The sequence below is a fragment of the Tenrec ecaudatus genome, chromosome 8 (genome assembly GCF_050624435.1).
Source record: "Tenrec ecaudatus isolate mTenEca1 chromosome 8, mTenEca1.hap1, whole genome shotgun sequence".
Lineage (NCBI taxonomy): Eukaryota > Metazoa > Chordata > Mammalia > Afrosoricida > Tenrecidae > Tenrec > Tenrec ecaudatus.
The window spans coordinates 162,640,976-162,668,087 of record NC_134537.1 but is presented as its reverse complement, the minus strand read 5'-3'; the positions used below and the strand labels follow the sequence as shown (position 1 = coordinate 162,668,087).

At 50.7% G+C, this 27,112-nt stretch overlaps 1 protein-coding gene and 1 long non-coding RNA gene across 2 annotated transcripts in view; one reads left to right on the top strand and one right to left on the bottom strand.

Moving 5' to 3' along the window:
* The window catches only part of CYS1 (cystin 1), a 38,762-nt gene extending 30,859 nt beyond the window's left edge, over nucleotides 1-7,903 (bottom strand). Inside the window, exon 1 of the mRNA XM_075557111.1 lies at nucleotides 7,554-7,903. Coding sequence (XP_075413226.1) covers nucleotides 7,554-7,844 — 291 coding nt within the window. The 5' untranslated portion in view covers nucleotides 7,845-7,903. The remainder of the gene's footprint in view (nucleotides 1-7,553) is intronic.
* On the top strand, nucleotides 7,249-16,608 carry LOC142455336 (uncharacterized). Its single transcript, XR_012785774.1, has 2 exons — nucleotides 7,249-7,379; nucleotides 8,750-16,608. It is a non-coding gene; the product is annotated as an uncharacterized LOC142455336 (long non-coding RNA).
* The last annotated feature ends 10,504 nt before the right edge of the window (nucleotides 16,609-27,112 follow it).

The window sequence follows — 27,112 nt, the reverse complement described above, 5'->3', positions numbered from 1 at the left end:
GAGAAAGAATCACATGACCATCTCCACTGATGCAAAACAAAGCAAAATGTGGCCCCTTTCACGATGAAAACACTCAACAATCTAGGAGGGAATTCCCCGGCGTGGGACAAGGCTTTCATGAAAAACTCACAGCTAACACTGCACTCCTGGCAAAATATTGAAATGCTTCCCTTCAGAGCATGATATGTGCTTTGATCACTGCTATTCCACATCACGCTGGGAGTTCTAGCTAAAGCAATTGGCTGAGAAAAGAAAGAAAAGGCATCCAAATTGAAAAGGAAAAAGGAAACCCTCTCTCTCTGCAGATGACATAGAAAACCCTAATGTCGGGGAGGAGATGAGCCGCTCAGGATGCCATGTAGCAGTGATGAAACATGCAACTTTCCTCTAGTTCCTAAGTGCTCCCCCCCCCCCCACTATCATGATCCCAATTCTACCTTACAAAGTTGAAAGGAATCCCAGGCAGCAACTGGAGCTGGCTGAATGAATTAAAGGACACCCATTCATTCATTCCTAAATTAACTAACGCGCTTTAATTCATTAGAACACCAGTTAAGAAGACAATGCCTCACCGGCAGAAAGCAGATCACGAGAACTGAAAGTTAAAAAAAATAATAATAGAGAAGAGGACATGTTCTGGTTAATGATATAATATTGCTTGCGCCTTTAAAATGTACTTAGGAGGGGGCAGCGGGGAGGGAGAGAAAAAAAAGAGGATCGGATGCAAAGGTCTTAAGTGGAGAGCAAATGCTTTGAAAATGATTGGGGCAAAGAATGTACAGATGTGCTTTATACAATTGATGTATGTATATGTATGGATTATGATAAGAGTTGTATGAGCCCCTAATAAAATGCAAAAAAAATGTACTTAGGATTCTCAGCATTAGGCCCACCCACTCCCGCTCCCACCAAAAAAAATCCCCTCATGGAAATAGCCTAAGTATCTCATAAAAGTGAACTAATTAAATGACAGTACCTATAAAGAAGCCATGATGGTGGGCAAGGCCTAGATTACAGGGTTAAATGAAAGGATGCTGTAAGCTGTATGGGAAACAATGATATTAATGACACAAAATGTATCCAGAGAAAAGTCTAGATGGGAACGCATCAAATATTATCAGTAATACCGGTGAGCTCCCAGTCGCGATCCAAGGAAGCAGAGTCCTGGACTTGATCGTGGGGATGGGTGCACAGCACTTACGAATGTGGCTGGACTCCTGAAACGCATGGTATGTGACCTGTATGTTGATGAAATCACTACAAATAAACTAATTTTCAAAATGTAAATATGTGGGTGGGGACAAACTATGAACAATTTTATTTATTCATTTTCTATGTTTTCCTAATTTTCTATAGTAAATATTTATCCCTTTATAAAGGAAAATATGACACATCATTTTGTTTTAAAACAGGTTAATCAAGAGTACAATTCCACTTTTTAATTGAAGAGAGAAACCAGGTGTGACAGTTACATAATTTACTATCAATTTGAGTGAAAGGGTTGAGTCTAACTTGTCAATCAGGTCATAGCCAATGAGGCCTCTGTGTGGGCATGGCGGATTCTGGGAACTCCTGTCTTCCTCCCTGGAGACTCTCCCTGCGAGATATTGCTTTTGACAAGCCACATGAAGACACACTAATAGAACCAGAGCCCTGGAGCTAGAGGAGCCACATGGAGACCCATGCCAGTGCTGAGATGCTTCCACCACCACTGAACCCACAAGACTTTCCACCCACTGGCCTGTGAGCTTCCTGCATTCGGCATCATTGCATGGGTTGCATGAGTCTGAAGTAATTTATAGACTAGTATTGAACATATGAGCTAATATCAGACTTGATCTGGGATGTTTTCTTAATATACAATTGCTCTTTGATAGAAAGCTCTTTCTTATACACATATGAATGACTATGAATTTGTTTCTCTAATCAACCCAGACTAACACACCAGGATTATATGGAATTTATAGTAAACTTTTCATTTTGTTAATGTATAGCAAACACAATCTTGGCTATGTTAAACAAGTCCTTAGCAATTTGCCACTTGACCTTCTACCTAAGAAAGGAATGACTCCGCCCACCATACTCCCTGCCAGGGTCCAATCCCAGCTCACAGTGACTTGCACCAAGGTCAATGGCATTCCTGGATCACACAAATGGTTCCGCCCTCAGTTGTTAGCCAAAATGTTCAAGATTCCAGCCCACCCAGAGAAGACTCGGGGAGAAATGTCTGCAACCTCTTCAGTTCTAAATTTCTTTACCCCACCTGGGGATTTGTAACCTGACACAATGGCAAGGTGCTATATTTGTGCTTTGCATAAAATTTGTTCCTAACTTATCTCGAACATACACTCCATCGTGAAAAATCCTCCATTTACTTTTTCATTAGAAAGCATTCCTCACTTTGGGAACAGTTGAGTGCTTCGTTACAAAGTTTACATCACTCTGTAAAGGATAGAGCGTGTACCAACTCACATGACGCTGCAGCAGAGCCACTGGAGTGTGGGGGAGTAGAAAGCCTGTCTCTGAGGCTCGGCCGGTGGTTTGAACTGCTGACCCTTTGGAGAGCAGCCCTCGGGTAACCGTCATGCAACCAGGGCTCCCGCACAAAGGCACTTAGCTGAGAGTGCTCCTGCTAAAGCGCAAGGGAGCGTGTGGCTCAATTCAGGAGACACTTGAAGCTTCAATGCTTCATGCATAGAGGGGTTTCTAAAAGATCGATTTAAAGCCCCTTCGAATTAATTTTGAAAACACCAAGTTTTGCAGGGAAAATGACAATTCATTGATCTTACAAAAACGTCTCATCCAGAACGTCTTAACTATATCTTAAACAGAAACGTCTTAAATACATCAACGGGGAAATAAATACAACTTAAATAAAGCTAAAAGAGCACTTGAACCAAAACAATTGTTCAAGTTCACAGAGAGATGACCATTTGGGCCAAGGAGGAACCTTCTTTCTGCCTTTAACTCAAAGGGTTCTACCCTTCTTTTAAATCTGTAAATGCAGTCTTAAGCAAGCTTGTTTATCTCCCCCGCCCCCCCCCCCCACACACACACATCAAGTAAGAAACCTGAAGACTGCTGGGGGGGAGGGCACAAAGCAGAGTGGTGGCTGCACGTGGACTGGCTGTATGCAAAGTGACCGTTGGAAAGAAAGGCCTGGCCATCCACCCACCCACACCCCCAAATAATTGGCCAGTGGAAACCCCACAGAGCACAGTCTTACTCGGGCACCCACGGGACGCCTAAGTTAGAGCGAACTTGACAGCAATTGTTTTTTCAATTATTCCTTCGGGGGTGGGCGGGGGGCACAAAAACAGAATTGTGGAAAAACGTGTCTGTGGCTAAAAGCCGAGAGGGTAAAACCTACTAGCCAGCTGTGAGCTTTGAGAACTGGCCGCTGGGGCAAACGGGGCTTGGAAGGGGCAACATGAGGGCAGGAGCTGGGGCCCAATGCAGTGCCAGTGAGTCCTGGTCACCCATTTTCCAGACAAGGACTGATTCCGACTAAAGGAAGTACTGTGGGAAACACACTGAGGGAAATAAGATAGGACCTTATTTCCTAACGTATAATAGGGGGAATCTGGAAAGCTAATATTCCACGGTAGGAAAGACAACACTTTAGGGAGTTCGGGATAAAGTCCAAGTACATTGTCCTGCTTTAAATATCACTCCCACAGATTCTCCCCTAACAGCTATGCTGCCTTAAAGTGAGCACGTGCTGGATTCTAGCTCCCTGTAGAACAGCGGTCCTCAACCTGTGGGTCGCCACATCTTTGGGGTCCAGCGACCCTTTCACAGGGGTCGCCAGATCCATGACAGTAGCAAAATGATAGTGATGAAGTAGTAATGAAAATAATGTTATGGTTGGGGAGTCACCACCACATGAGGAGCTGTGTGAAAGGGTCCCGGCATAAGGAATGTTGAGAACGACTGACCTCCTGCCACAGTACTCATCCCCCTCAGTCCTTCCCCCAGTGCAGGCTTTAGGTTGCCTCACCTGTGAGCTCAGGGACTTCACTGTGGTAACCCACCTTGTGAGGTATGTAACTACCATATGCATGGTCTTATGGCTGGCTACCTATAAATATCCCAAGACAGTAAAGACTCTCCCTCTCTCTGCAGGGACCCGGCTGTGGAGATCATGTTCATCCCGGAGGTGAGCATGCTACTATGAAATGTGTCTGACTACTTTATTTTACTCTCTCTCCTATCCTCTATGACTTTACTATACTCTTCATATATTACTGCCGTACGATTGAGCCCATGCCCTGCGGTTGTCAGAGGCTGGTTTACTCTGACAAGAAGGGGGCAGACTGCTAGAGCATTTGCATGCCACAGTTCTGATCCAAAGATTTGCACTGAATTAAAAAACAGTGATAGCTGAGTGACTGAGCTGGGCTAAGAGGCTGGAGAGGCCGTGGGAAGCCAGCATCACGGCTCTCAGGGCGTTTGGAGAAGGAAGCAAGGTCAGACCATCTAGGCGCCAGTGGTCAGTTCCCTCGCCTCTCTGTGCCCTTGGCTTCCCTTCTCGTCTGTAACATTGGGGTGAGAATGGAGAGGATTCGAAGGGTTCACATGCGTCTCGGTCAGTGCACGCTCACTAAGCTGGTAGCTATTAGTATTCTTCCTTAAGCATAGCCGAATGCAACGCCTCCTGTGAGGATAATGATTCTGGAACTACGTCTATCAGCAGGGGTTGACTCTTCAAGCTGTGGGTGATCACAGGGGCGCACGCCCTTGCAAAGACTAGCTCTCTGCCCCCCCACCCCAAACACTGGATAGTTGAGAAGTGGTGGCCTGCTCTCCGTCCTTCATAAACAAACCAGCAGACAAACAAACAGGCAGCTCAATGTCCTCATTGTGGGTGGCCATGGATGCCTCCTCGTGCGTCTCCGGACTGTGACCTCTCGGACACAGACCGTCAGGCCTTTCCTCCGAGGCACCTCTGGAAAGAATCCAACCATCGACCTCATGGTTGGTAGCCAAGTGCATAAACTGTTTGCTCCATCCATTGTGGCCTTGAGAGCCAGCAAATTATAACGCGCCAAGCTTTATACTTTGTCCCCCGAGACCAGAAACAATGTGAGAACTCCCCACAGCTTTAATGACCTAGGATTCATTCACTTATTCCAGAAAAACTCAGGGTACAAGGGATACAAACAAGCCACAATCAAAAGGCAATCACAATTAGCTGATTTCCACCTGTATCTCCTGAAGAACCTTGGTGGCATAGTGGTTACTTTGTTGTGCTGTTAACCTCAAGGTCAACACCTCAAAACCAGCAGCTACTGCATGGGAGAAAGACGAGGATCTTTACTCCCATGAAAAGTCACAGTCTCAGAAGCACCCTTGTCCAAGAAGGTCACTATGAGTCTGAATCGACTCAATGGCAGTGAGAGAAAAGTCTCTTGAATTCATCTCTTCCGTCGCCTTCTCATTGCTACTGCAGTCACTCAGACTCTCATCAACCGGGCTACTGGAGTAGACTCCTAGTGGAGTCTTGTCCCAGACTTACTCTGTCCAGTTCTCCGTCTCCATAGCTGTTGGCGTACTCCCTCGTCCTTCGACAACACACAGTTTCATCCTCGAGTCCAACTCATTAGCGTGGGGTTACCATGGCCTGTTGTTATGGAAAATCCTTCCCAATCCCTTGAACCTTGGGTATCTCCTACCACATTGTCAGCCCATGTGCCCCGGCCCGGTTCACCTTGGCCTGGGAAGTTCCCTCTGCCCAGCTTGCTGTACTCGCAGGGCAAGGGCTGCCTCTCCTGAGCGCCTCCCTGAGCTCTCCACCCCCCCCCCCCGTGGCTGCACTGTCATCTGCACTGCTGTTTGTGGGTCTCCCCCACATTGGACTGTGGACCAAGACTGTGCGTGCCCTCTCTTCTCATCTCTAGTACCCCAGTGACGCTTGCCCCTAGTAGGTGCTCAAGCAACAGTTGAGAGACGAATGCGAGATTGAGTAAATCAAGCCCTGCCTCCTAAGAGCCACATATTCAGCAAATCTGGGGGTGAGGAATCCACTAGTTCTGGTTTCCTCTTGTTTTCATCTCTGAAAGGTCCAGAGCATTTCCAAAGCCGGCTTCCTGCTAATTCAGACTTGAGAGAGAGAGAGAGAGAGAGAGAGAGAGAGAGAGAGAGAGAGAGAGAGAGAGAGAGAGAGAGAGAGAATTTTCCCCAAGTTTCTCAACTGTCCATTTTGAGGGTTATATAACTGGAGGCTGATGCAGTCTTAAAAGAATCTTATTATATAATTCAGTTCTACTTACTGTGGTTCATTTTTCCTTTTTAAAGGCCTTATGGGGGTGGGGTGGGGGCGTTGGAGCCCAGCAGGGAGGAAAGCTCTGGGCAGACTGGGAACTGGTTCCTCAGTCTGCATTAGCAGGGTCTACTGCTTGGCAGCCTCTCAGTCAGGGTGTCCCCAACACCCCGAGTGATTGTTAACCCAAGTCTGACTCCAGGGGAAAAGATGCTGCTTCTGGCACCCTCCTCAAGCCGGGCCTGATGTGAAGACCGCGTTCGTTCCGCTTGGCCGGGTGAAGGCCGTTGCCACACGGGAGCACTCATTGTATTGTTTTTCCAGAACAGCGGGGCTATTAGTACAAGTACTCTGGACCAGAGAATAAGGAAGCTAAAAAGAAATCCCCCAGCGTCTTAAAAATAGACCAGTAACATGAGAATCGCTTCAAGAGTAAAGGCAGACATCCTGCTGGATTCTGTCCGACCAGGCAGGGCATTTCCCCTGGAGGACCACGGGGCTCCACGCTCCAGCAGAGTTCCGTCTTGCAAACCCACGGAGGCGGCTCTACCCTGTCCTCCAGGGAACCCACGCAGTGGTCGTTCTACCTGTTAAGCAGGGCCCTCCAAGAGTGCCTGGGGCTTAGCCAAGGGGAGAAGCTCAGAGAAAGGCCAGCAGCCGTCTAGTTCTCACCTAGCCTCTAAGGAGCCAGGGACATTGCACTTTAAGGCTTGACATACAATTCCAGAAAGGAAATGGAAAAAGTGAACTCTAGACCACACACACAAACACACAGGACATTTTCTGTCAAGGGAGCTCTGTCCCTCTGCCCTTCAAAGATGCTGTATTTCCTCATTGCCACCCCTGAGCCCCAGACAGACCAAGATCCAGGGAGGGGGGGAATAAAGGGGAGGGGCATTAAACAGAATGTGGCCCTGCGGGGACAGCGAAGGGGGGTGACCTTGAGGATCACCAATTGGAGAACCACACACTCACAGACCCGTGACGTGGCGAGGAGCGGGGTCAGCAGGGGCCAGCAGAAGCTGTCGCCCCGCGCCAGAAAGCAAACGCTGCTGCCCAGGAGGAGGAGTCGACGCGGGCACCCTGCGCGGTGGCGGCGTGAGGAGTGACATCCAAGGTAGAGTCGAGTGGGCGGGGTGGCACAGGGGGGGCAAGCGGGAGGGGTAACAAGGGGGGGCAAGCGGGAGGGGTGACAAGGGGGGGCAAGCAGGAGAGGTTCGGGCCACGGGAGCAGCGCGGGCGCTGTGCGGGCACGCGGGCGCGCGTCCCCAGCAGGGGCTTGGACACTCACCAGGCTCCCGGCGCAGCGCGCGGGGCAAGGGCGGGCGGACCCCCGCGGGGCTGACTCCCCGGGGTCCCAGGTCTCCGACTCCGCCAGCAGCTGGTCCAGCAGACGCAGCGTTTCGTCCCCGCCGTCGGGGGGCTCCGCGCCCGCTCCCCGCCAGGCCGCCGTCTCCTCCGGGGCCTCGGCGGCCGCGCGCACCGGCGACCCCGGGGCGGCCCCGCCGGGCCCCATCGGGCGGCTGTCGGGGCTGCGCAGCCGCTTCAGGGCCCGGCCGCTCCGGCTGCTGCCGCTGCCCATGGCGACCCGCGGGCAGCGCCGGGCCTGGGCCGGGCGGGGCGGGGGCGCGGCCTCCCTCCAGCTCCCGCTCCCGCCCGCCCGGTCCCCGCCCCTCTGCCTGGACCGCGCCCGGCGCCCCTGGACCGACCCGGCGTCCGACAGACCGGTCCCCAAAGGCCTCGGTGCAAACCTGGCTGGATTTCCCAAAATTTCTGAAAAAGCTCCCAAGGCAAACGCTCAGCCCAGTGGGTGGGGAGATGAGGCTAGAGAGGGGGCTTCACGGTGGTCCCACCCTGTTTAATGGAGCCAACGTGTCGGGCTGCTAACTGCGAGGCCACTAGTTCTAAACCACCGGGCGACCAGGAACAGGCTTTCTATTCCGCAGAGCTACAGCCTCCCAGACTCCCAGGGGCCCTTCTACCCTGTCCCAGGATGGCAGCGAATTTGCAGTTCCGGAGAGGATGGTGGGAGAGTTACTTAATTTCTCTGGGCCTCGTATTCGCCAAATGTTACGTTGGGGGGAAGAAGTGAGAACGGGATTAGCACCATTTCTGTCCCACCCGCCCGCCAGCCAGGGCCCATCAAAGCGGGATCCTTTGCAGCCGCTCCGCCTGGCCGCCAGTTGGGCTGGCCCTCCCGGGTCCCCCTGAGTGCTGAGCACATCAAAACCCAATCCGTAATCCCTGGGGCGAGAGGGCGGAGGGGCGAGGAGGGAAACAGAAACGTCAAAAAAAGGAAAGGAAATGCCAGTCGGTACTGCTCAGAATTCTAGCTTTTAAGCCCTTCGTATTTTTAAGTGAATTAACTCTGAGATGAGTGTCGGAGACGCCCCAAAGCTGTGTGATCCAGCCCGTTGTTATTGTGGATTGTGCTTGTATTTGACTTTGACTTGATGGACTCCCACTTCCTCTACCCAACCCTGCCAGGGCAGAGCGCGCATCCTCCTCCCTTGAACTCACTGAGCCTCACGTTGATCCTGATTCCGTGAAAACAGAATTTCAGCCAACCTGCAGGATTCATATTCGACCTCTCTAAGGCTTGCTGAACAGACTTTAAAAACCTTACTGCGAGAAAGTGAAACTGTGAACTAGGATTCAAATATCTGTGTCTTTCATTCTCAAGAGGACAGTGGAGTGATCGTGATTCCCCTCGCCTGTTTTTCTTCCTTCCTTTTTTCATGAACTGCCTTAACCATCAGATGCAGCAGATGCAGCCAAAGCCATGACTGGATGTCATTTGGTGTTCTAAGTCCACAGATGTGTCTTGTTTGGGAGCTCTTGATGTAAGTTTGTGCTTAAAAAAAAACAAAACCCAACTGATCTCACAACTCATTGCACCTCAAGGAAAAAAAGAAAAACATCTGAGAGGAAAATATTTTTCTGTAACCAAGTTCAACTCAGTGCAATCATTTAAAGGACACACGTGTCTGACTTTCACCTTAGTAGAACCTTGTTCTGTGACTTGGTCACATCTCTCCACAGCTCTCTGTGTGTGCCTCTCACGGCAACCGATTTGTTCCAGCCACGCCTGGTTCCTCCGGTCTTGTTTCCACAGACTTGTCTAGTTCCCTCTGCTCCACCAAGAGTCATGCCAACGTGCTCTTTCCCATCTGAAAGTTAAGCCTATCTACTTTGGCGGACCTGGCTTTTATCCGACATGCTCGTTATACTTGTTGGGTGCCATCGAGTGGGTTGGGACCCCTAGCGACCTTACCACAGCAGAAAACCCCCGCCTGGTCCTGCACAGTCCCTCACAACTGTCCCTATGCCTGGCCCATGGTTGCAGCCACTGTGCCAAACGTCTTGTCTAGGCCTGTCTCTTTTTCCCCGCCCCCTGCAGGGACTGGTCTCCCTGGACAGCGTGTCCAGAGGAAGGAACACTGTGGCCTTACGTCTTCCAAGACAAATCAGTCTGTCCTTTTAGCAGTCCAGGGTGCGTCCGTACTCACTATGATCATGGAGAAATAGGTGTCCATTCAGGTGCCAAGACGGTGTTTGAAACCTAACACACTGCTGATTTCTATGATCAGTGCTGGGGAGAGCTGCCCAGCAGGGTGAGTTGATGGGGCTGGACAGCAGGGTCCTCATGACTGCTCCTCCCGCAGGGTGTCCGAGTTATGCATTTGGTTTCATGGTTTACCACTGAGAAGAAATCGTAAGAGTTAAGCCCTCATGAAGAACAGTTAATAACGTCTGGCTAACTCCTTTGCATATTGGCTTATAAATATTAAGTCCTAAAAGTTGGCGTGGCAGCTCATGGTGGGTGTGGCTGCCACGTTACTAGGATCGGTTCTCGAACTTCTGCTCCACACAGTGAAACAGGGGTGACAAGCCCAGTGTATAAAAAAGACAGAAACCAGAACCTGGGATGAACCTCGCCACCTGCTTGGACAATCTCTGTGGTTTAAAGAGACATTGAAGAAGCTGGGGCTCAAAATGGTAGATGGAGTGCATCGTTCACATCTCTTATGACGTGAGAGCCCACTGAAACAGAAACCTGGAATTCTTTTTAAAAAAGGAAATGCAGAACAGAAAGTTGGATGAGGGAAGGAGGAGGGAGGGGAGGGACAAATCCCAAATGAGAGGTTTCCACAAGTCTCTGGAAGCTGGAAAGTCCATAGGAGACTGTCAGAAATTGCCATCTACAACCTGGTGTCAGGGAGTCAGGCTTCGTGACTGAATTAGTTTATTGCGCCAACCTGCCCGAGAACACAGGTGGGGTTAATTGAAACGTGGAGGGATAAATGGCTCGGTAACCCACGCCTTTCTAATTCTCCAGTCTCTTGCTTTGTGATGGTCGCACCAGGGTGCAGCTGCCTTAGCAGTTCCCTGCTTCAGCTTGCAAAACTGACTTCCTACAAGACATCCCCAAGGAGAAGCCACATGGACCTACCCCGATGCAGCCTTGGGTACTGGAGCACCCGTGTGGAGACCCTTTCCAGCGCTGAGACGCTTACACATTCACTGACTCGGCTTTTCTCCTGCAGTCGGCATCATTGCGTCTGTTTTGTGAGATGGAGGAGGACTTTGTGGATTGGTGTTGGACATATGGGTTAATGCGTTAATGTTGGACTTGTGGGCTTGGGCAGCACTGGTTTGGGATGTTTTCTTGATGCACACTTAACCTTTACATAAAACTCTCTTATACATGAGTTTCTGTGGATTTGTTTCTCTAAAGTCCCCAGACTAACACAGTGACGGAGGTGGCTCTGGAACTGGGTCAGCGGGTAGGAAAGAAGGTATTCGGGAAAAGGAGTCAGATGTAGATTAAAAATGAGAGCCTCCAGTTATAGTTCAGGTTAAATATTAAGAGTCTCTTGGCTTTTTACTCGGTGGCTCTTCCACTTGTTAGGTGGAGCTGAAGTCCCAGCCTGCTCCACGGGATGGATTACTGATTAATGATTAATGCGGACATGCTATTTGCGCAACACCCTTCTCCCCGGAGTGACCACTGAGCCCTGGAATGCAATTTTTCTTCATTCAGCAACCAACCACCCCCCAGTGGGTTGCTCGCATTTCCTGAGAGACGACGTCAGTGCCAGGCCCCATATGACCCCTCATGAAGGCAGCAGCCTCAGAGCAACCTGTCAGGAAGATCGATATTATTTCCCTCCCACTGAGGAGCAGCAATGCGGAGCTTCGGAAGAACAGGGGAAATACCTCAGGTCTTGCAGCTAGTAAGTAGCCGACCTGGGACTTGACCCCAAGTCTAGCTGCTCCCCTTTTGTCTTCTTATTGGCATCCTTGGTGGCTCTGTCAAGTAAGCTTTGGACTGAGAACAGCAAGGCCAGTGGTTCAAGTCCTAGCTACTCTAGGGCAGGGAGATAGGCTGTCTGCTCCCATGAAGGTTTACAGCAGGGGTCCTCAAACTACGACCCCCGGGCCACATGCGGCCTGCCGAGGACATTTATCCGGCCCGCTGGGTGTTTTTGCCCCATTTGGGTTTTTACTCAAAATAAGATTTGTGCAGTGTGTATAGGAGTTTGTTCATAGTTTTTTTTTTATTAATCTATAGTCTGGCCCTCCAATGGTCTGAGGGACAGTAAACTGACCCCCTGTTTAAAAAGTTTGAGGACCCCTGGTTTACAGCCTCAAAAACCCCACGTGGGGGCTGCTTGTAGTCAGACGCAACTTGATGGCAGTGGGTTGGGTGTTGTTTCTTGGTTAGCTATGACCACCTCAAAACAGACAGGCTGGGCTCTGATTTGTAGAAAGCACTACATCAGTAGCCAGGGTCATCTCACAGGGAGGGTGATTGGCCATTCCTGCTTGCCTGGACTCATGGTATTCCGAGATGCAGGACTTTCAACCAGATCATTTGGTCCCCTGATGGTCTTAGTCTGGATGCTCTAAAAGGTCAGAACCAGTGAAGTGCACATATCAATAAGAAGACATTGACTTTCAAAGAAATGGCTCATGTGCTCACAGAGGCTGGGAAACCTCCAGTCCAGGTGTGGGCCAGGCAGCAGGCTGGAGGCTTCTCTTATTCTGCCTGTTGTCCCTATAGGTTCATCAATCCTGGATTTCATATATCGAAAAACATACAACAAAAATTCAAGAGGGCTCCCCCCCAATGACACAATCATCAGAGATAAGCCCTAATATGAAAAATAAAGCAAAAAACCACAATGTTGAAAACCAGATCAGGCCCAACATGTATCACACACACACACACACACACACACACAGTGTTAGTCCAGGTAGACTAGAGAATCAAATTCAGAGACACTTATATATATGTAAGATATAACTTTATATTGGGATATAATTAGGCATCAATAAAGCATCCCAGCCCAGGCCAGATCAAGGCCATAAGTTCAATATTAGCCCATATAGTCTGATAGTAGTCCAAGTCCGATAGTAGCCCATGAATCCCTCTTTAGACAAACGCAGCACATGCAATGATGCTGAATGCAGGAAGATCACAGACTGGTGGGTGGAAAGTCCTGTGGATCCAATGGCAGGAGACCATCTTCATGGCTCTAGCTGCCATCAGGGTGGCACTGGGCGGCTTGTCAACAGGAAGGTGTAGCGGAGAGAGAGAGTTCCCAGAATCCTCATGAGAAGGCCAAACCCACAAGGAGGGATCGACAGGCTGTGACCTGATTGACAGATTAGACTCTGCCCCTTCATTGTTTTATCAAGTTGACATGAAATTGTGTAACTACCTCACACACACGCTTGTAGTTGAGTGATCACAGGACAAGCTCTGGCCAATGGATTGTGAGCAAACGTGATGTGCATCACTTCTGAACAAGAACTGCTCGCGAGAGATCTCAATGTAATCGCCAGAGAACAATTCCTTTCTCTCGGCCACCCTGGCTGGCAGTCAAGATGATGACAGTTCCACCAACCACGGTCCCGGGCGGGGGAGTCCTGGGCAGAGCCCCTAACCAGCGGTAGACAGACAGGAGCTCACCCTCTGCTGTGATGAGCCATGATTATTCGGGGGTTGTTTCTTGCTGTGACATAATCTACCTCGTCTGCACGGGTACACTACAAATAAGAAATTTGCACCGAATTCTGTGAGCCGCATGGAAACAAAGAAGAAAAATAGAGTCCGATTTTCAGTTCTGGAAGATCACTTTATCTCACAGTGGATTTAAAACACAAATACGTTTGACAGTAGAGTTCGTTTTTAATCTTGGGGATATTTTTAAAGAGTGATGATTCTGTCTCTCTATATTTGTAAAATGGCTTTATTGGGGACCACAGGAAAGCACTGAACAATAAGAGAGGTTAACGGATTTCCCTATAGCTCTTACCTCTGAGCATCTCTGGTAGACAGTCCCACGCCTCTGAAGGCCCAAGTCCTTCCCATCGACACAGCAGGTGGGCACAGCATCAGTGGACTGCTGCCCTGGGTACAAGAGAGCTGGCCAGCCAGCGCACAGAAGGATGCCACCACAGGGAAGCAGGCCAGCCTTCGTCACAGGGAGAGGACATAAAAGGAAGCTCCTCTACCCAGGCAGGGAGTGGGCTGGATTTTCTGGGTCTGAAACCACTGTCCAGATATATGAAACTGACTCTACCAAGCCCTAAGAAGTTAAAAAATGTTTTTTAATTCATAATTTGATTATATCTATTAAGTACAAAAACGATCACAATGCTCTGTGAACCTGGCAACTTGGTAAGTTCCTTTGTCAGCCTGCTGTTTTGAAGAAAATTAGAAATACTTAGACCTGAAAATGGAGTATTTACTTCAGAGGGTCGGCAAACTATAGCCAGCAGGCCAAATTCAACTTGCTGCCTGTTTTTGTAAATAAAGTTTTATTGGGACACATTTGTTCGCATACAGTCTCTGGCTGCTTCGGAGCGACTACAGCCCAGTTGAGTAGGTTTGACAAACAGCTTATGTCCTGCAGAGCCTAAAATAATAGCCATTTATCCCTGCATAGTAAGCTTGCTGATCTCTAGTCTACCTGACCAACCACGCACAGGAAACAAACTCACTAGCACCGAGTCGATGCCGACTCACAGCGACCCTATGGGACAGTCACTGTCCCCGTGCCTTCCTGAGACCGTAACTCTTTACAGGAGGAGAAAGTCTTTCTCCCGAGGAGCGGCTGGCTGGTGGTTTTGAACTGCTCACCTGGCTGTTAGCAGCCCAATGTATAACCACCAAGGCTCCTCAGTTTATGGACAACCTCTGCGTTTCAGCCACGAATCCCAGGTGATTTGGCTTGCTCACATAAGGAAGTTACTATTAACCAGCTGAGATGTTTAGTAACTTATTTCTGCTTTCATACCTACACTCAGTGCAACAGAGTTCTCGTGGATAAATGAACCTTTCCAGAGATGTTTAAATTTTGGGTGTATGTGGGTTCACAAGTTTCCACAGCGGGACTAAAGAATGGGGAGCCCTCCACACTCCCTGCGTGGAGTGGGCTCGGAGGCGTCACCCTCAGGAACACTGGCCTGCAGAGACGCCCGTTAAGCTGAAAGGGAGCATGTCGTTAGCTGACACCAAGATAAAGTTATCGGAGAAGAAACCCAATCTGGCTAAACGGCTGTGGCTCTATCAATGCCTGTCAATACATAGGACATACCAGTAAGTGGGGATCCACAAGTGAAGGACACGCGAGCCTGCAGGGATGGGTGGAGGGACAGGAATGCTGGACAATGAGAACAACGAGAGGTGACACCGCAGCTACACATTGCAGACGGAGGAAAAGGAATGTCCCCATGAAAACACCCGAGCCGGTTTCAAAAAGATGGACAGAAGTAAGCAAGATCCCCCAAGCAGAGGACACGGCAGAAGCAAAGATTGCCCACAAAAAACCCCACAGTTGGTAGATTCGGACTCACGGTGACCCTGGACGCTAGGGTGGACCTGCCCCACAGGGTGTCCAGGATTGTACATCTTTACAGAAGCACACTGTCCACCTCCTCCTTCTGCAGAGTGGCTGGGGGGTGGGCTCAAACTGCCGGTCTTCAAGTTAGCAACCCTTGCCCACTGAGCCACAAGGGCTCCTGGGCCATGGGGCCACGGTGTGTGAAGCGTAGAACATTAGCAAAGTGTAGTAGATTTGTTATGAATGGGAGAGGAAGACAGTAGAGAGCGGTGCTGTTTGCGAGCGTCCCGGTGTGTAGTTAGCTGGCTGCTGTCTCAGGTGTCTTCGTCTCTTAGTGCTGTTGCCACACAGATCCCTCACGTGGGAACGGTGAAAGAAAAGAAGTTAGTTGTCTCACGGTTCAGGAGACCTGGAGTCTGTGCTACAAACACCGGCTCTAGGGGAAGACTCTTCCTGGGAGAAGCAGGATCCTGGTTCTGTTCGGCTTTGGTAGCCCAGGAATTGCTCAGTTCCCTGGCAAGCTTCATGCACCTCTGTCTTTCCCCAATGTGTGCCTGCTTATCTCCGTGTCCCTGCGGCCCCTCGTCCCAACTCAGAAGAGACCACAAAGAATCGGCCGTGCATGTCAGAGGGCTCAGATGCTGAAAAGCTTGTGGACAGAATTGAGACATTGTCAGGAACAGAAGGCCTATTGAAAGGAAGGAAGCACATACACTCACGCCCTGCGAGACATTACTGACGACGACGAGCCGATGGAGCTACGCTGATGCAGCCAGAGCCCGGAGCTGGAGGAGCCACGTGGAGACCCACGCCAGCGTTGAGATGCTCCCACCACCACTGGATCCACAAGACCTTCCACCCTGTGATCTTCCCGCATTCGGCGTCAGGGCACGTGTTTTGGGAGTCTGAAGAGGAATTTCTAGATTGGTATCAGACATATGGGCTAATATTGGACTTACGGACTTGATCTGGATTGTGCTGGGATGTTTTCTCAATATACACTTACTCTTACATATAAAGTTCTCTCTGACCCTTTTCACGAAGATGGCACCGAAGGCAAAGAAGGAAGCTCCTGCCCCTCCCAAAACGGAAGCCAAAGCAACGGCTTTAAAAGCCAAGAAGGCCGTGCTGAAAGGTGTCCACAGCCACAAAAAAAAGAAGATCCGCACGTCACCCACCTTCCGGCGGCCCAAGACCTTGAGACTAAGAAGGCAGCCCAAATACCCTCGGAAGAGCGCCCCCAGGAGAAATAAGCTGACCATTATGCCATCATCAAGTTCCCCTTGACTACAGAGTCTGCCATGAAGAAGATCAAAGAGAACAACACATTTGTGTTCATTGTGGATGTCAAAGCCAACAAACACCAGATCAAACAGGCTGTGAAGAAGCTCTATGACATTGACGTAGCCAAGGTCAACACCTTGATCAGGCCTGACGGGGAGAAGAAGGCATATGTTCGACTGGCTCCTGACTATGACGCTTTAGATGTTGCCAACAAAATTGGAATCATCTAAAGTGAGCCCAGCTGGCTAATGCTAAACAGAAACTTTTTCAATATAAACTCTTCTTGTCTTTGTCTTGTGTTCCGAGTGGGCTCCGGAGGAGCCTTGTAACAGCACACCTAGCTGCAGGGCTTGGGGGTGACTGTCATCCTTATTGCAGGGGTTGGCAAACTGTAGTGCATGAGCCATGTGGCTCTGAGGGAAAATGGAAAAAATAAAATTGAAATTTTTCAATTAAAAAAAAAAGTTCTCTCTGACACACGTATGAGTGTCTCTGGATTTGTTTCTCTAGTCACACCAACCTTTCAGACAAGAAAGGGAGGCCTGTGAAGGTGTCAGGGTCCCAGACCCACGTGGCTGGTTTGTGCCCCCACCTTACCCACCCCCTCCACACGTGCTCTCCCCAGAGGCCCAAGTAGCCCTTCATGCACGGCATGGGAGCTCAGGTCTGCTGTGTCGCTGGTCCAGGGTCACGTCACGCCACAGGCAAGAGGTTAAGGAGTTCACCACAAGTGTGTCCGGTTCGAAACTGGGCCAACATTTGGGTCACTGTTCTCTGCCTCCCGACGTGATGACTCAGCATCTGGTCCTCTGAGTCCCACTTCAGACCTCACGGTCTTGCTGTCAGTTCTTACAGACAAGGGAGAGGTTTTCTTCCATCCAATGAACATCAGAGCGAGAGAATGTCAGGGCTCCCTCTGGTGACTGTTAGTGGTGTAACAATGTCAAGGAAACACTGGAGGGGCTCCCAGAATGTCACCGCAAGGAAGGCCGGAGGTTCAAAACCAAGAGCCGCTAGTGCGGAGAAAGGCGAGGCTGTCTGCCCCAGAAGGCCGCTAGTGCGGAGGAAGGCGAGGCTGTCTGCCCCAGAAGGCCTGCAGAGCAGTGTGGGTCGGGATCAGCTTGGTGGTGCTGGGTGCAAGCGGCTGGGCAGAGGCTGGGTGGAAGGCACACTCTTTGATGTGTGTTGCGTGGTTATTTGAGGAGGGTCTAGGAGACTGCCATGATGGGGGTGGGGGGGCCCAGACTCCTCTACACTCCCTCCCCAAACACACTCAGGCCTGACTGCAGCATCGCTAAGGTCCCCAACACGTACCGAACAGGAGCCCTAGAACCTGGTCAGAGGCTGATGGCTTCTGTCAGACCTGGGGCTCACAGGGGGAAAGGCGAGGTTTTCTCCTCCTGAAATGGCGGACAGCCTCCGACAGCCCATTCTGCCCTGTGGCTAGGATCACGGTGAGCCGGAGCTGACGCGGTGGCAGGGTCTGGTTTGGCCTTGCGTACGTGCAAGGCGCTGTGCTCGGTGCCGTGGGGACACGGGGCTGAGCAGGGCCTTTGTGTTTGCCCACAGAGATGAAAGCACAGCATGTCTGTGCCGAGGATGGCCCTGCACTAGTCTGAGGACACGATGGCTATCCTGGAGACGTCTTGAGAGAAATCCAAACACCTTCTGGGGTGGAGCGGCTGCACTTAAAGGCTAAGGACCACGACCTTGGGTGTGGAGGAATGGCATCTTGGTCAATTGGCATAAGGTAGTTCACAAAGAGAATGTTCTATATCATAGTTTAGAAAATGGCACCTGGTTCTTAAAAACTTCCACGTGGCCATCGAAGATACAACTGTTGACCTCCCTCCCTCTGAAGCAAAGGAAGCAAGCCATCCACAGGACAGACGGCCACAGGACAGACGGCCACAGGAGCCACAGCCTCTGCTCACCTGAAACCAGAAGTCCGAGATGGTGCCCAGCTACCACTACCAGACTGAGACTTGAGAGTTTGGCATGGAAGCGACCTCAAAATAGTCTGAGCAGACCTCCAAGTCCAGACGTACTGGACCGACAGAACCTCGAGGCATCCCGGAAACTCTTGCCCAAAGATGTCCTATTTACGGGGAATTAAAGCCACGCCCATAGGTCACCGTTCAACCAAACAGATTGACACAGAAAGCAAACCACGACACCCCCTCTCCCTGCATCTTGGTCTAAGTCCAGCAGGTGAGCCGTGTTTCTCTCCAGCGGGACTTCTCAGGCCTGATTGTGCTTTGTGACCTGCAGGAACAAGATGGAGAACACTGCCCAGAATCCTCTGTCCAGGCACGTCTCTCAGAGATGCGTGCTCAGAGGGAAGGCAGAGAGCTCATGTGGCCACATGTGCCTCTGGGGGGCAGCTGTCTGTGGAGCTTTGGAAAGTCAGCCCCAACTAAGAGCCATTCTCTAGCTGGCCAAAGGGCAGTTTCACAGAGCCAATTCTGCTTGGGGCAGGGAGTGGGTGGGGGGAGTCCTCCATGACCGTCAATGTGTCCTCTGAAGCCAAGGGCTGGTGGCTCTGAGCCCCTGAGAGTGGTGCTCCGCTGTGCTTGTCCCCTGGAATCTCGGGACGCTGGGATTGCTGCTCAGCCCAGTGGGGCACCAAGAGAGACGACAGACAAGGTGCTTGCAACCAAGGCCACCCACCACAAAGGACCCAGAGGCAAATTAAAACCTTTGTGTCTGAAGTGGTTTTGCTTCCCAAGACCTGAGACGGAGCCCAAGGCCGGAAGACTAACCTATCGTTCTTGTTCCTCACTCAAAGTGGAATGGCTGGATGGCCGCGCCCACACCCTGCCGCTGAACTGGGAATTCACTACATAAAGGGTCTGGTGGTTAAAGATCGGGAACCTGGCTCAGAATAGGATGTAAGCAGGAGTCACAGTGGACGGGGCAGCCAAGAGGAGCCATGCCATACCTCCACCCCCCCCCACCCCATGGAGATCGCTGCCCTGACACCAGGAACATCAAGGGTAGCTTTTTTAGCTGTCCTTGAACTTGGCCCTCTGTGTTAAGAGGCAAAATGCCAGGCAAGGGCATGCTTTTGGCGGTGCCCGGGTGACACGCAGGCACACAGGTGGCTGGGGAGGGGGGTGCTGCTCTCTGGGGCCTCCAAAGTGGGAGGTGGGGCCACATTTGAGTGGTGGTCATCAAACACGGACCGAAGTCTCCTCAGGGACCCCGTGTACTGTGCCCAGGACCAGAAGGGGCTAAGCACGCAGCTGGGCAGGCGCAGAGGCAGCAGGGTCAGGCTGGGGACACGTGGAAGGGCTCAGGTATCAGGTCGACACTAGGATGGCAGCCAGCAGCCCGTGTGTGTGTGTGTGTGTGTGTGTGTGTGTGTGTGTGTGTGTGTGTGTGTATCTCAAGCAGAGGAATAATGGGAAGGCAAGTTCATTGAATCAGACCACACTGCAGAACAGCACAGGGGCCCTGTCCGACCTCCGCTGGCGACACAAGGCAGTGGGGCAGCCAGCTCCTCACCTGCTGGAGCGAGGCCTGCTCCTTGGGGCACAAGTCAGGCACGCCTCCACTCCCCGGCTTTCGCTCCCCGTCCTCCCACAGCAATCTCCGTCTCTGTTGTCTGCTGCAATGGCCATTGCAGAACTCACAGACAGAGCTCACAATTAAAGGGGGTTCTCAGAGAGGCTAATAGGTGACCCCAAGTCAGGAGCAGTAAACAATAAGAAGATGACTACAGAATGCCACTCCTCAGCCAGTAAGTGGCCAGCTCGCCGCTTCTCAACCAGGGAGTCCCTTGCCCTCTGCCTCCCCGGGCCAGGAAGCCAGCCTGCCGCTCTGCCTCCCGGATGCATGGTCTCTGTGGTGCTCCTTGGTTCTGTCTCATGGTCTCCTTGCCTCGGCCTCTGGTCGTAGCCTGGCTCTTTGTTCTGCCCCATGGTGGTCCTGGTGCCTCGCCTTCAAGTAGAGGTCTTGTGCCAACATGCACCACGGCGGCCCATCTTCCCTGATGGTCCTGGGATTGCTTCTGAGATGACCACTCCCCTGACAGCGAGGGGAGCGACAACCCAAATTGGCTTATCCCCTCAACGAATGCTACTTCTTCACATAGTCTCCCCCGGCCGTCTGGTGGTGGCTATAGAGACACGGCTGGAAGAGCCACAAGGAGAAACCACGGTGACAGATGAGTGGATTTTGGCAAGGCTGGCCTCTGGAAGCTACTGCGATGGCCCACGCCTGGAGCAGGGATAGTGTGGTAGTCACGTCATCGGGTATCCATTTGAGGAGTCAAAGGGGAAGGGTGGAGTCTAGCCTGGCAATCAGGTCGCAGGTTGATGACCTCATTTGGAGGTGCTAAGGAGATAAATAGCTTGCTGGAAGCGGGACACATGCACACTCCCTGTGAGACATCCCTGTGGAGAGAGGCTGATGGAGCCAGACCTCCAGAGCCAGAGAAGCCACGTGGAGACCCCTGCCAGCGCTGAGGAGACAAAGAAATGCCCCTGTCACCCCCTCTTCTCTCTCCCTTTGTCCCTCAGTAACCTTTGTAGCCACAGATGAGCCTGATGCCTGTGCATTGCCTGCTCTAGGTGTTTCTAGGAGATCACGGCCCTCTGGGGCGGACTTATTTTGTGTCCCATTACTGTTTCAAGTTGCACCCATGTTCTGTCTGCCGGATTCGTTTCTCTTGACGGTGGAGGTCCTGGCTCCAATGGTGTCCCCTCAAAGTAAGTGCCAGCCTGGTGTGCCTTCGTGGTGCGTGGTGACTCCTCTCTCCATCTGATGATGGGCAAGGCGAGGGTGGGTGAGGCAGGACTCTCACCCTCAGTGGAGTACCACTTCTATTCAGGTCACCGCCCCCATCCAGCTGTAAGGGAAACTTCCCTGGGATGTGACCTGCCTTTATATTACACGTTTATCTGACAAGAGGGAGCCCTGGTGGCTCACTGGGATACACACTGAGCTGCCTACCATAAGGTCTGAGGTTCAAAGCTACCAGCTGTTCTGAGGGAGACAGATGAGGCCAACTACTCCCATGAAGATCTCGTCTCAGAAACTCAAAGGGGCAGATTCTAGCTGAGTCAGAATGGGCGTGATGGCAGCAAGCGTGATCGTTCTGAGCTCGTCAGGAGATCGATAGAGACAAAATTAAATAGAGAGGAAGGGAACTAACAACCACCCAGAAAGAAAAGCCTTTTAACGCGCGGTCTCTGCACCCATCACCTCCAAACCTGGGGGAAGATTGATGCCAGGATGCAGGTAGATCTCCAAGGGACACGGGGCCCACAGATGGCAAAAGGGGACAAGAACCTTCTCCCAGGACTGACTCAGAGAGAAAGCTTTCCCACAGAGCAGCCTGGGTGTGAACATCAAGATTCCTAAACTGCAAGAGAAAACATTCTGTTAAAACCATTCACATGTGGCAATTTCTTACAGCATCACTGAGACCCCCACTGGTCAGCTTGTCCTTCTGTGGTGGCTGCGTGTCCCTGCTGTATTAGAGATTAAACTTGGAGAAATTCGCAGAAGGTTTTCTTTCCCAGAAGGCAAAGGTTTACAGGGAATCCCTGAGTCCATAGACTCAGCCTCCCTTGAATTCCTTCTGAATGAACATTGACCGGCAATGGGAGTAGCTTTACCCTCTGGCAGTGTCTTGTTATTACAAAGCACATTCCTACCCCTCCCCTGAGGTCCAGGGAGGGGCAACGTCCTCCTCAGGGCAAGGCCTGGGTGTCCACGGATGGAATTGGGGACAGCATTTGAACGATGGTGCCGACAAGGCAATTGAACGTACCACAGACTGCCAAAAACAACCAAGTCTGTCCTGCAAGTGGTTTGGCTAGAGTGCTCCTGAGCACAAGGGGGCACCTAGCCACATTGATATTACTGTTAGTGTAGCCAGCGGCATGGAATTTAAAACACTGGAGAGGCAGGAAAGGACGGAACTGCACAGGGCTGTTCCATAGACCAAAATACATGAATGACTGATTTGCACAGATCAATAGCATGGGTGAGTGGGCTGGGTTTTCCATGTCCGTTGCCCTCTTTCCTCACCCTCCCTGCTTCCTGAACTGCGTCCTGGGACATGGTTTTGCTGAGGACTGTGTGCTCCCTAATGTGTTGACCGTCCAGTCATGTTTGTGTTGGCTGAAACCTGTCTGAGTCCCAGGTCTGAAGGTTGACTGAAGGTCCTAGTCGCCATGGCTCCACCTGTCGCTCTGACCAGTGAGCCTGGCCTTGTCTTTGAGGTTCGGTTTTGCTCCACAGTGTCCCCTGTGCTGTGAAAGGTCTTCTAGTGTGATCACTTTCCGGGCGGTAGGTGGTGTTTGCTGGCCACCATCTGGCGCTTCTGATCTGAGTTGCGAAAGCTGAGGTTTGCGCGGCCCTGTAGACTACTTGTTCCCAAATGTCTTTCTCTTAGTGTTCCTTTGCTTCTGCAGAGAGAGACCAGCAGTTTGTTGTGCCTTCGATGGCTGTTTCTAGTTTGTAAGCCCCTCCTCAGTTTGCATTAATTTTATAGAGGGAAAAATAAACATATTAAAATGTTTAATAGTTTGAAACTTCCCCGGGTACTCATTGTTTTATGTTGTATTAGTTTTGATTTCCCAGATAACTGTGAACTCCTTGTGAACAAGAATTATTTCCCATTCCTCCGCCCCCCACTTGCATTTCCGACTATGTTTCAAATAGTGCTAAGGACTTAACACATATATTAACTGAGTGCCTACTAGGTACCAGGCATTGTCTAAATGCTCGGGATATAGCAGTGAACCAAATAGACCAAACAATGTCTACTCTACATCCCAGTGAGGAAAACTAGAAATGGAACAAAAACGGATGAAGCAAATATTGTAGTGCATTATTCAAAGATGATTCAACAGAACAAAAATAAAGCAGGAGCTGTGCCTAGGGGGTGGCAGAGGTCACTATTTTAAATCTGTGGCCAGGGAAGGCCTATGCATTTGGGCAAAGGGTCACAGAGGTGACAATAGATGCCGGAAGCAGAGAGGCAGTGATACAGAAAGCCTTTGGTGGCAGAGTGCCTGGCTTGGCCCAGGACCAGCAAGGCCGCCACCGTCGCAGAAGGGTGGGCAAGAGGAGCCACTGAGACAGGTCTGAGAGGAAGGTGCTTAGATCTTAGAGAGTCCTCTGAGCTTTTCAAAGACTCGAGATTTTACTTTGAGTGAGATGAGGAAGGAGAAGACAAGGCATGTCTGGGATCCCGGCCTGCCAGCTCAGGCTCCTTCCACTCTCCTCCTTTGCTCCGCTGCTTCCTGGAGAGCGCTCCTGCCACTCTGGGTTATGTCAGCCCACCCCAAGTGTGATTCTTCAGGGTTTAGAAATATGTGCATGGGTGAGGCCAATCTCTAAACGTCACCAATCTCTCCCTCACGGCTGTCCTCGGTGGGGAAGCCAAGCCAAGATAAGGGGACAAGTCTCAAGGCCAAGCCTGTTGGGCCTGCTTATCAAGAACAGTCAGAAAAAATAGCAACACCTCCCCCTGGATCTTTCCAGGCCTTGCCTGTGGGCCTTCTGGATGGTGGGCAAAGGTGAGGCTCCTGGAGAACTCGGGGCAAACTCTGCCGGCTGACTGTAACAGCTACTGCAGGGACAGTGAATTATTCACTGTGGCTCCTCATACTCCCACCAAATGACCTTGGTCCGACATGGGTCTGGTAAGAAGGTGGGGGAAGACACTGATGGGATTCGCCCGTGAGTGATTGTGAACAGGATCCCCTGGAGTGTCATCCTGGTGTGCATTCTAAGAGCTCTCCGAGAGCCAGGAACAGGGATCTCACTACTGGCAAGAACCAGGAGTGGAGCGAGTCCTCGGGCCTCTGGGACCCTGGACTAGATGAGACTGTCGCCGGAGGAGCAGCTGCAGAACCAGGAGCCAGCGCAGGGAGCAGAGCAAGTGCTTTTGAGCAGGAGGCCTCCTTGTGGAAGGAGAGCGCCTCTGGGCACTTAACCGACATGGGGAAGCTGGGCTTGCAGACCCACCAAAGTGGAGCTGAGTGCCTTCGGGGTGAGGCTTAGTAAGTAGAGGGAGGCGCCTCTGGGCACTGAATTCAAGCTGACTCACACAGCTTGAGCTGAAAGCCTTAGGGTGGAGGCTTCCAGTGGAGTGGCATGCCCCTTTGGGCATTTATTGACTGACTCGCTGCCATGGAGTCTATTCCGGCTCATAGTGACCCTATAAGACAGGTAGAACTGCCCGGGTGGGTTTCAGAGACTGTAACTCTGGGAGCAGAAATCCCTGTCTTTCTCTGGAGGAACTACAGGTGGTCTGGAACAAGGTGGGAGATAAGGCAATTTTAGGGTTACAAACATAATCCCATTGTCAACATTCTCAGAGCAGCAAAATCATCGTGTTGGCGACCACCATATGGGGCTGTAGGAGTTAAAACAAAGTAGCTCGCTGTCCTGGAGTCGATTCCAGTTCTGGCATCCCTGTGGGTCTCTCATCTTGCTCCCGTGTTAAGGAGGTAGGGTACAACTCTTCAAGAAGAACGCGGCATTGGCACTTGGTGGGGACATGGTACAGTTCTGTATCCTGATTTAGTGATAATGAGCCAAATCTACACGTGTGATACAATGCCACGGAACCACGAAGAAATGAAAACACATGTGGAAATTGCTTATGATCCCGTGACCAGCCTGCTACCAAAGTCGGTGTCCTGATTTCACCACGTCCGTGGTTCTGCAGTGGCGTTACCGAGGAAACCCGAGTGAAGGACTCTCTGCACTGGTTTGGAACATTGGGTCTGCCTCACACCGTGTCCGAATAAAAAGTGATCATGTCGAAGAGAAAAAATATATAGCTGCAACATCAAACGCAGGCATTGCTACAAACCCCATCGAAACCTTTCTGTGAAGCTGCCGTTTCCCACCATCTCCACTGACAAGGTCCGTCCTTCTGAAGGTGCTGTTCCCCTCGCTGCACGCCTTCCCCGGAGAACAGCACCTCTTCCGCTTACGACTCCTCAAAGTAGCAGGCTGGCACCCTCAAGGGTCTCAGGCCATGTTATTTTGAGTTTGGGGAACAAAGAGAAGTCTGAAGCAGTGAGGTCAGGGCTGAAGGAGGATGGAGAAAGGTTTTCTGACAAAACTCACGCAGGACAGCCCTCGTGACCCTCCCCGAAAGGGCTTCCTGGGCTTATTCTCATTGGTGCAGTTTTCAATGAAAATTCCTTCACCGTGAGCCCCATGATTGGCCTGTGTCATTTGAGAAAATCTATCAAGATGACTCCAGGAACCCCAGCAATCCCTCCCCGGGGGACTTCCTGCTGATCTGACCTGACCTCCCCTGCCTTGAAGGTAACGGCCCAGCGAGCCCCTTGAGAGCCACTGTTCGGACAGACTGGAGCTTCTTTTGAAGTGGCCTTGACGCAGCGAAGACAAGCGTGTTACTGAGAAAACCTTGTCGAAGCTATCATCGGACCCCAGACAGACACACGGACGCCCTGGGTGGTGACTGCTCCGAATGGTGAGCTCTTATGATCTGGGACCCTGTATCAGTGCTTCTGATGCATCCTCATTCAACAGGAAAATTGATACCATCAAAGATATATTCAGAAGGAAAAAGTGAATAATCCAATAAAAGGGCAAATTTCAGGAAATTCAGAGAAGAAATACAAGTGGGCATGATAGGTCCATGTGCAAGCTGATTAAAGCATCAGCTTCGCATTAGACAATATTGCCACACTTGTTTCCATCTGGAATATTAAAAAAGACTGATGGCTAGGCTGTATAGATAGGGACAATGGCTTTTTCTCATATGGCTTCTTTGGCCCTGAGTTTCTTGTTGCTTAGAGTTGGTTCTGACCCTATATAGGAGGTGACCTTGTCTGCAGCAGAACCAAGCTCTGCCCAACCCCATGCCTCCCTCGCCACTGTCCATGGGCCAGTCACTGTGGCAGTCCATCTGGTTGAAGGCCTCCCTCTTAGTCACTTGCTCTCTCCTTGATCAAGCCGAGGTCCTTCTTCAGGGACTGGTCCCTCCTGACAGTATGGCCAAAGGATGTGACAGTCTCGCCATCCTTACTTCTACGGAGCATTCTGGTTGTATGTCCACCAAGACCAACTATTCTCAATCTGTGGGTCGTGACCCCTTTGGGGGTTGAACGACCCTTTTGCAGGGGTCGCCTAAGACCTTCAGAAAACACATATTTCCGATGGTCTTAGGAACTGAGACACCACTCCTCTATCCATCTCCAGGCAGGTCCACCCACAAGCAGATATGCTGGTCTGGTGAGAAAGAAGCTATCTCAACCTGAGCACTGATACTGGCTTTTTATGCAGACTGTCGCAAATGTAGCAATGTAGTTTACTGTTGTTATGTGAAGACTGTTACCCATGCTTCAAGACAACATTTCATTTATTTGTAATTAGAAATAAACATTTCACAATATATAATTACATAGTCTTTGTGATTCATAACTATGCTTTCATGATGTTTAATTTGTAACAATGAAAATATATCCTGCATATCAGATATTGACATTACAGTAGCCAAATTACAATTAGGAAGTCGCAATGAAAATAATGTTATGGTTGGGGTCACCACCACATGAGGAAGTGTATGAAAGGGTTGTGGCGTTAGTAAGGTTGAGAAGCACAGTCCAAGAGGATCTGTTTGTTCTTTCGATAGTCCACGGGACTTTCTATATTCTTCACCAGCACCACAAATCTGTCCTGTTATTTATTTTATTGCATTTTTTGCATT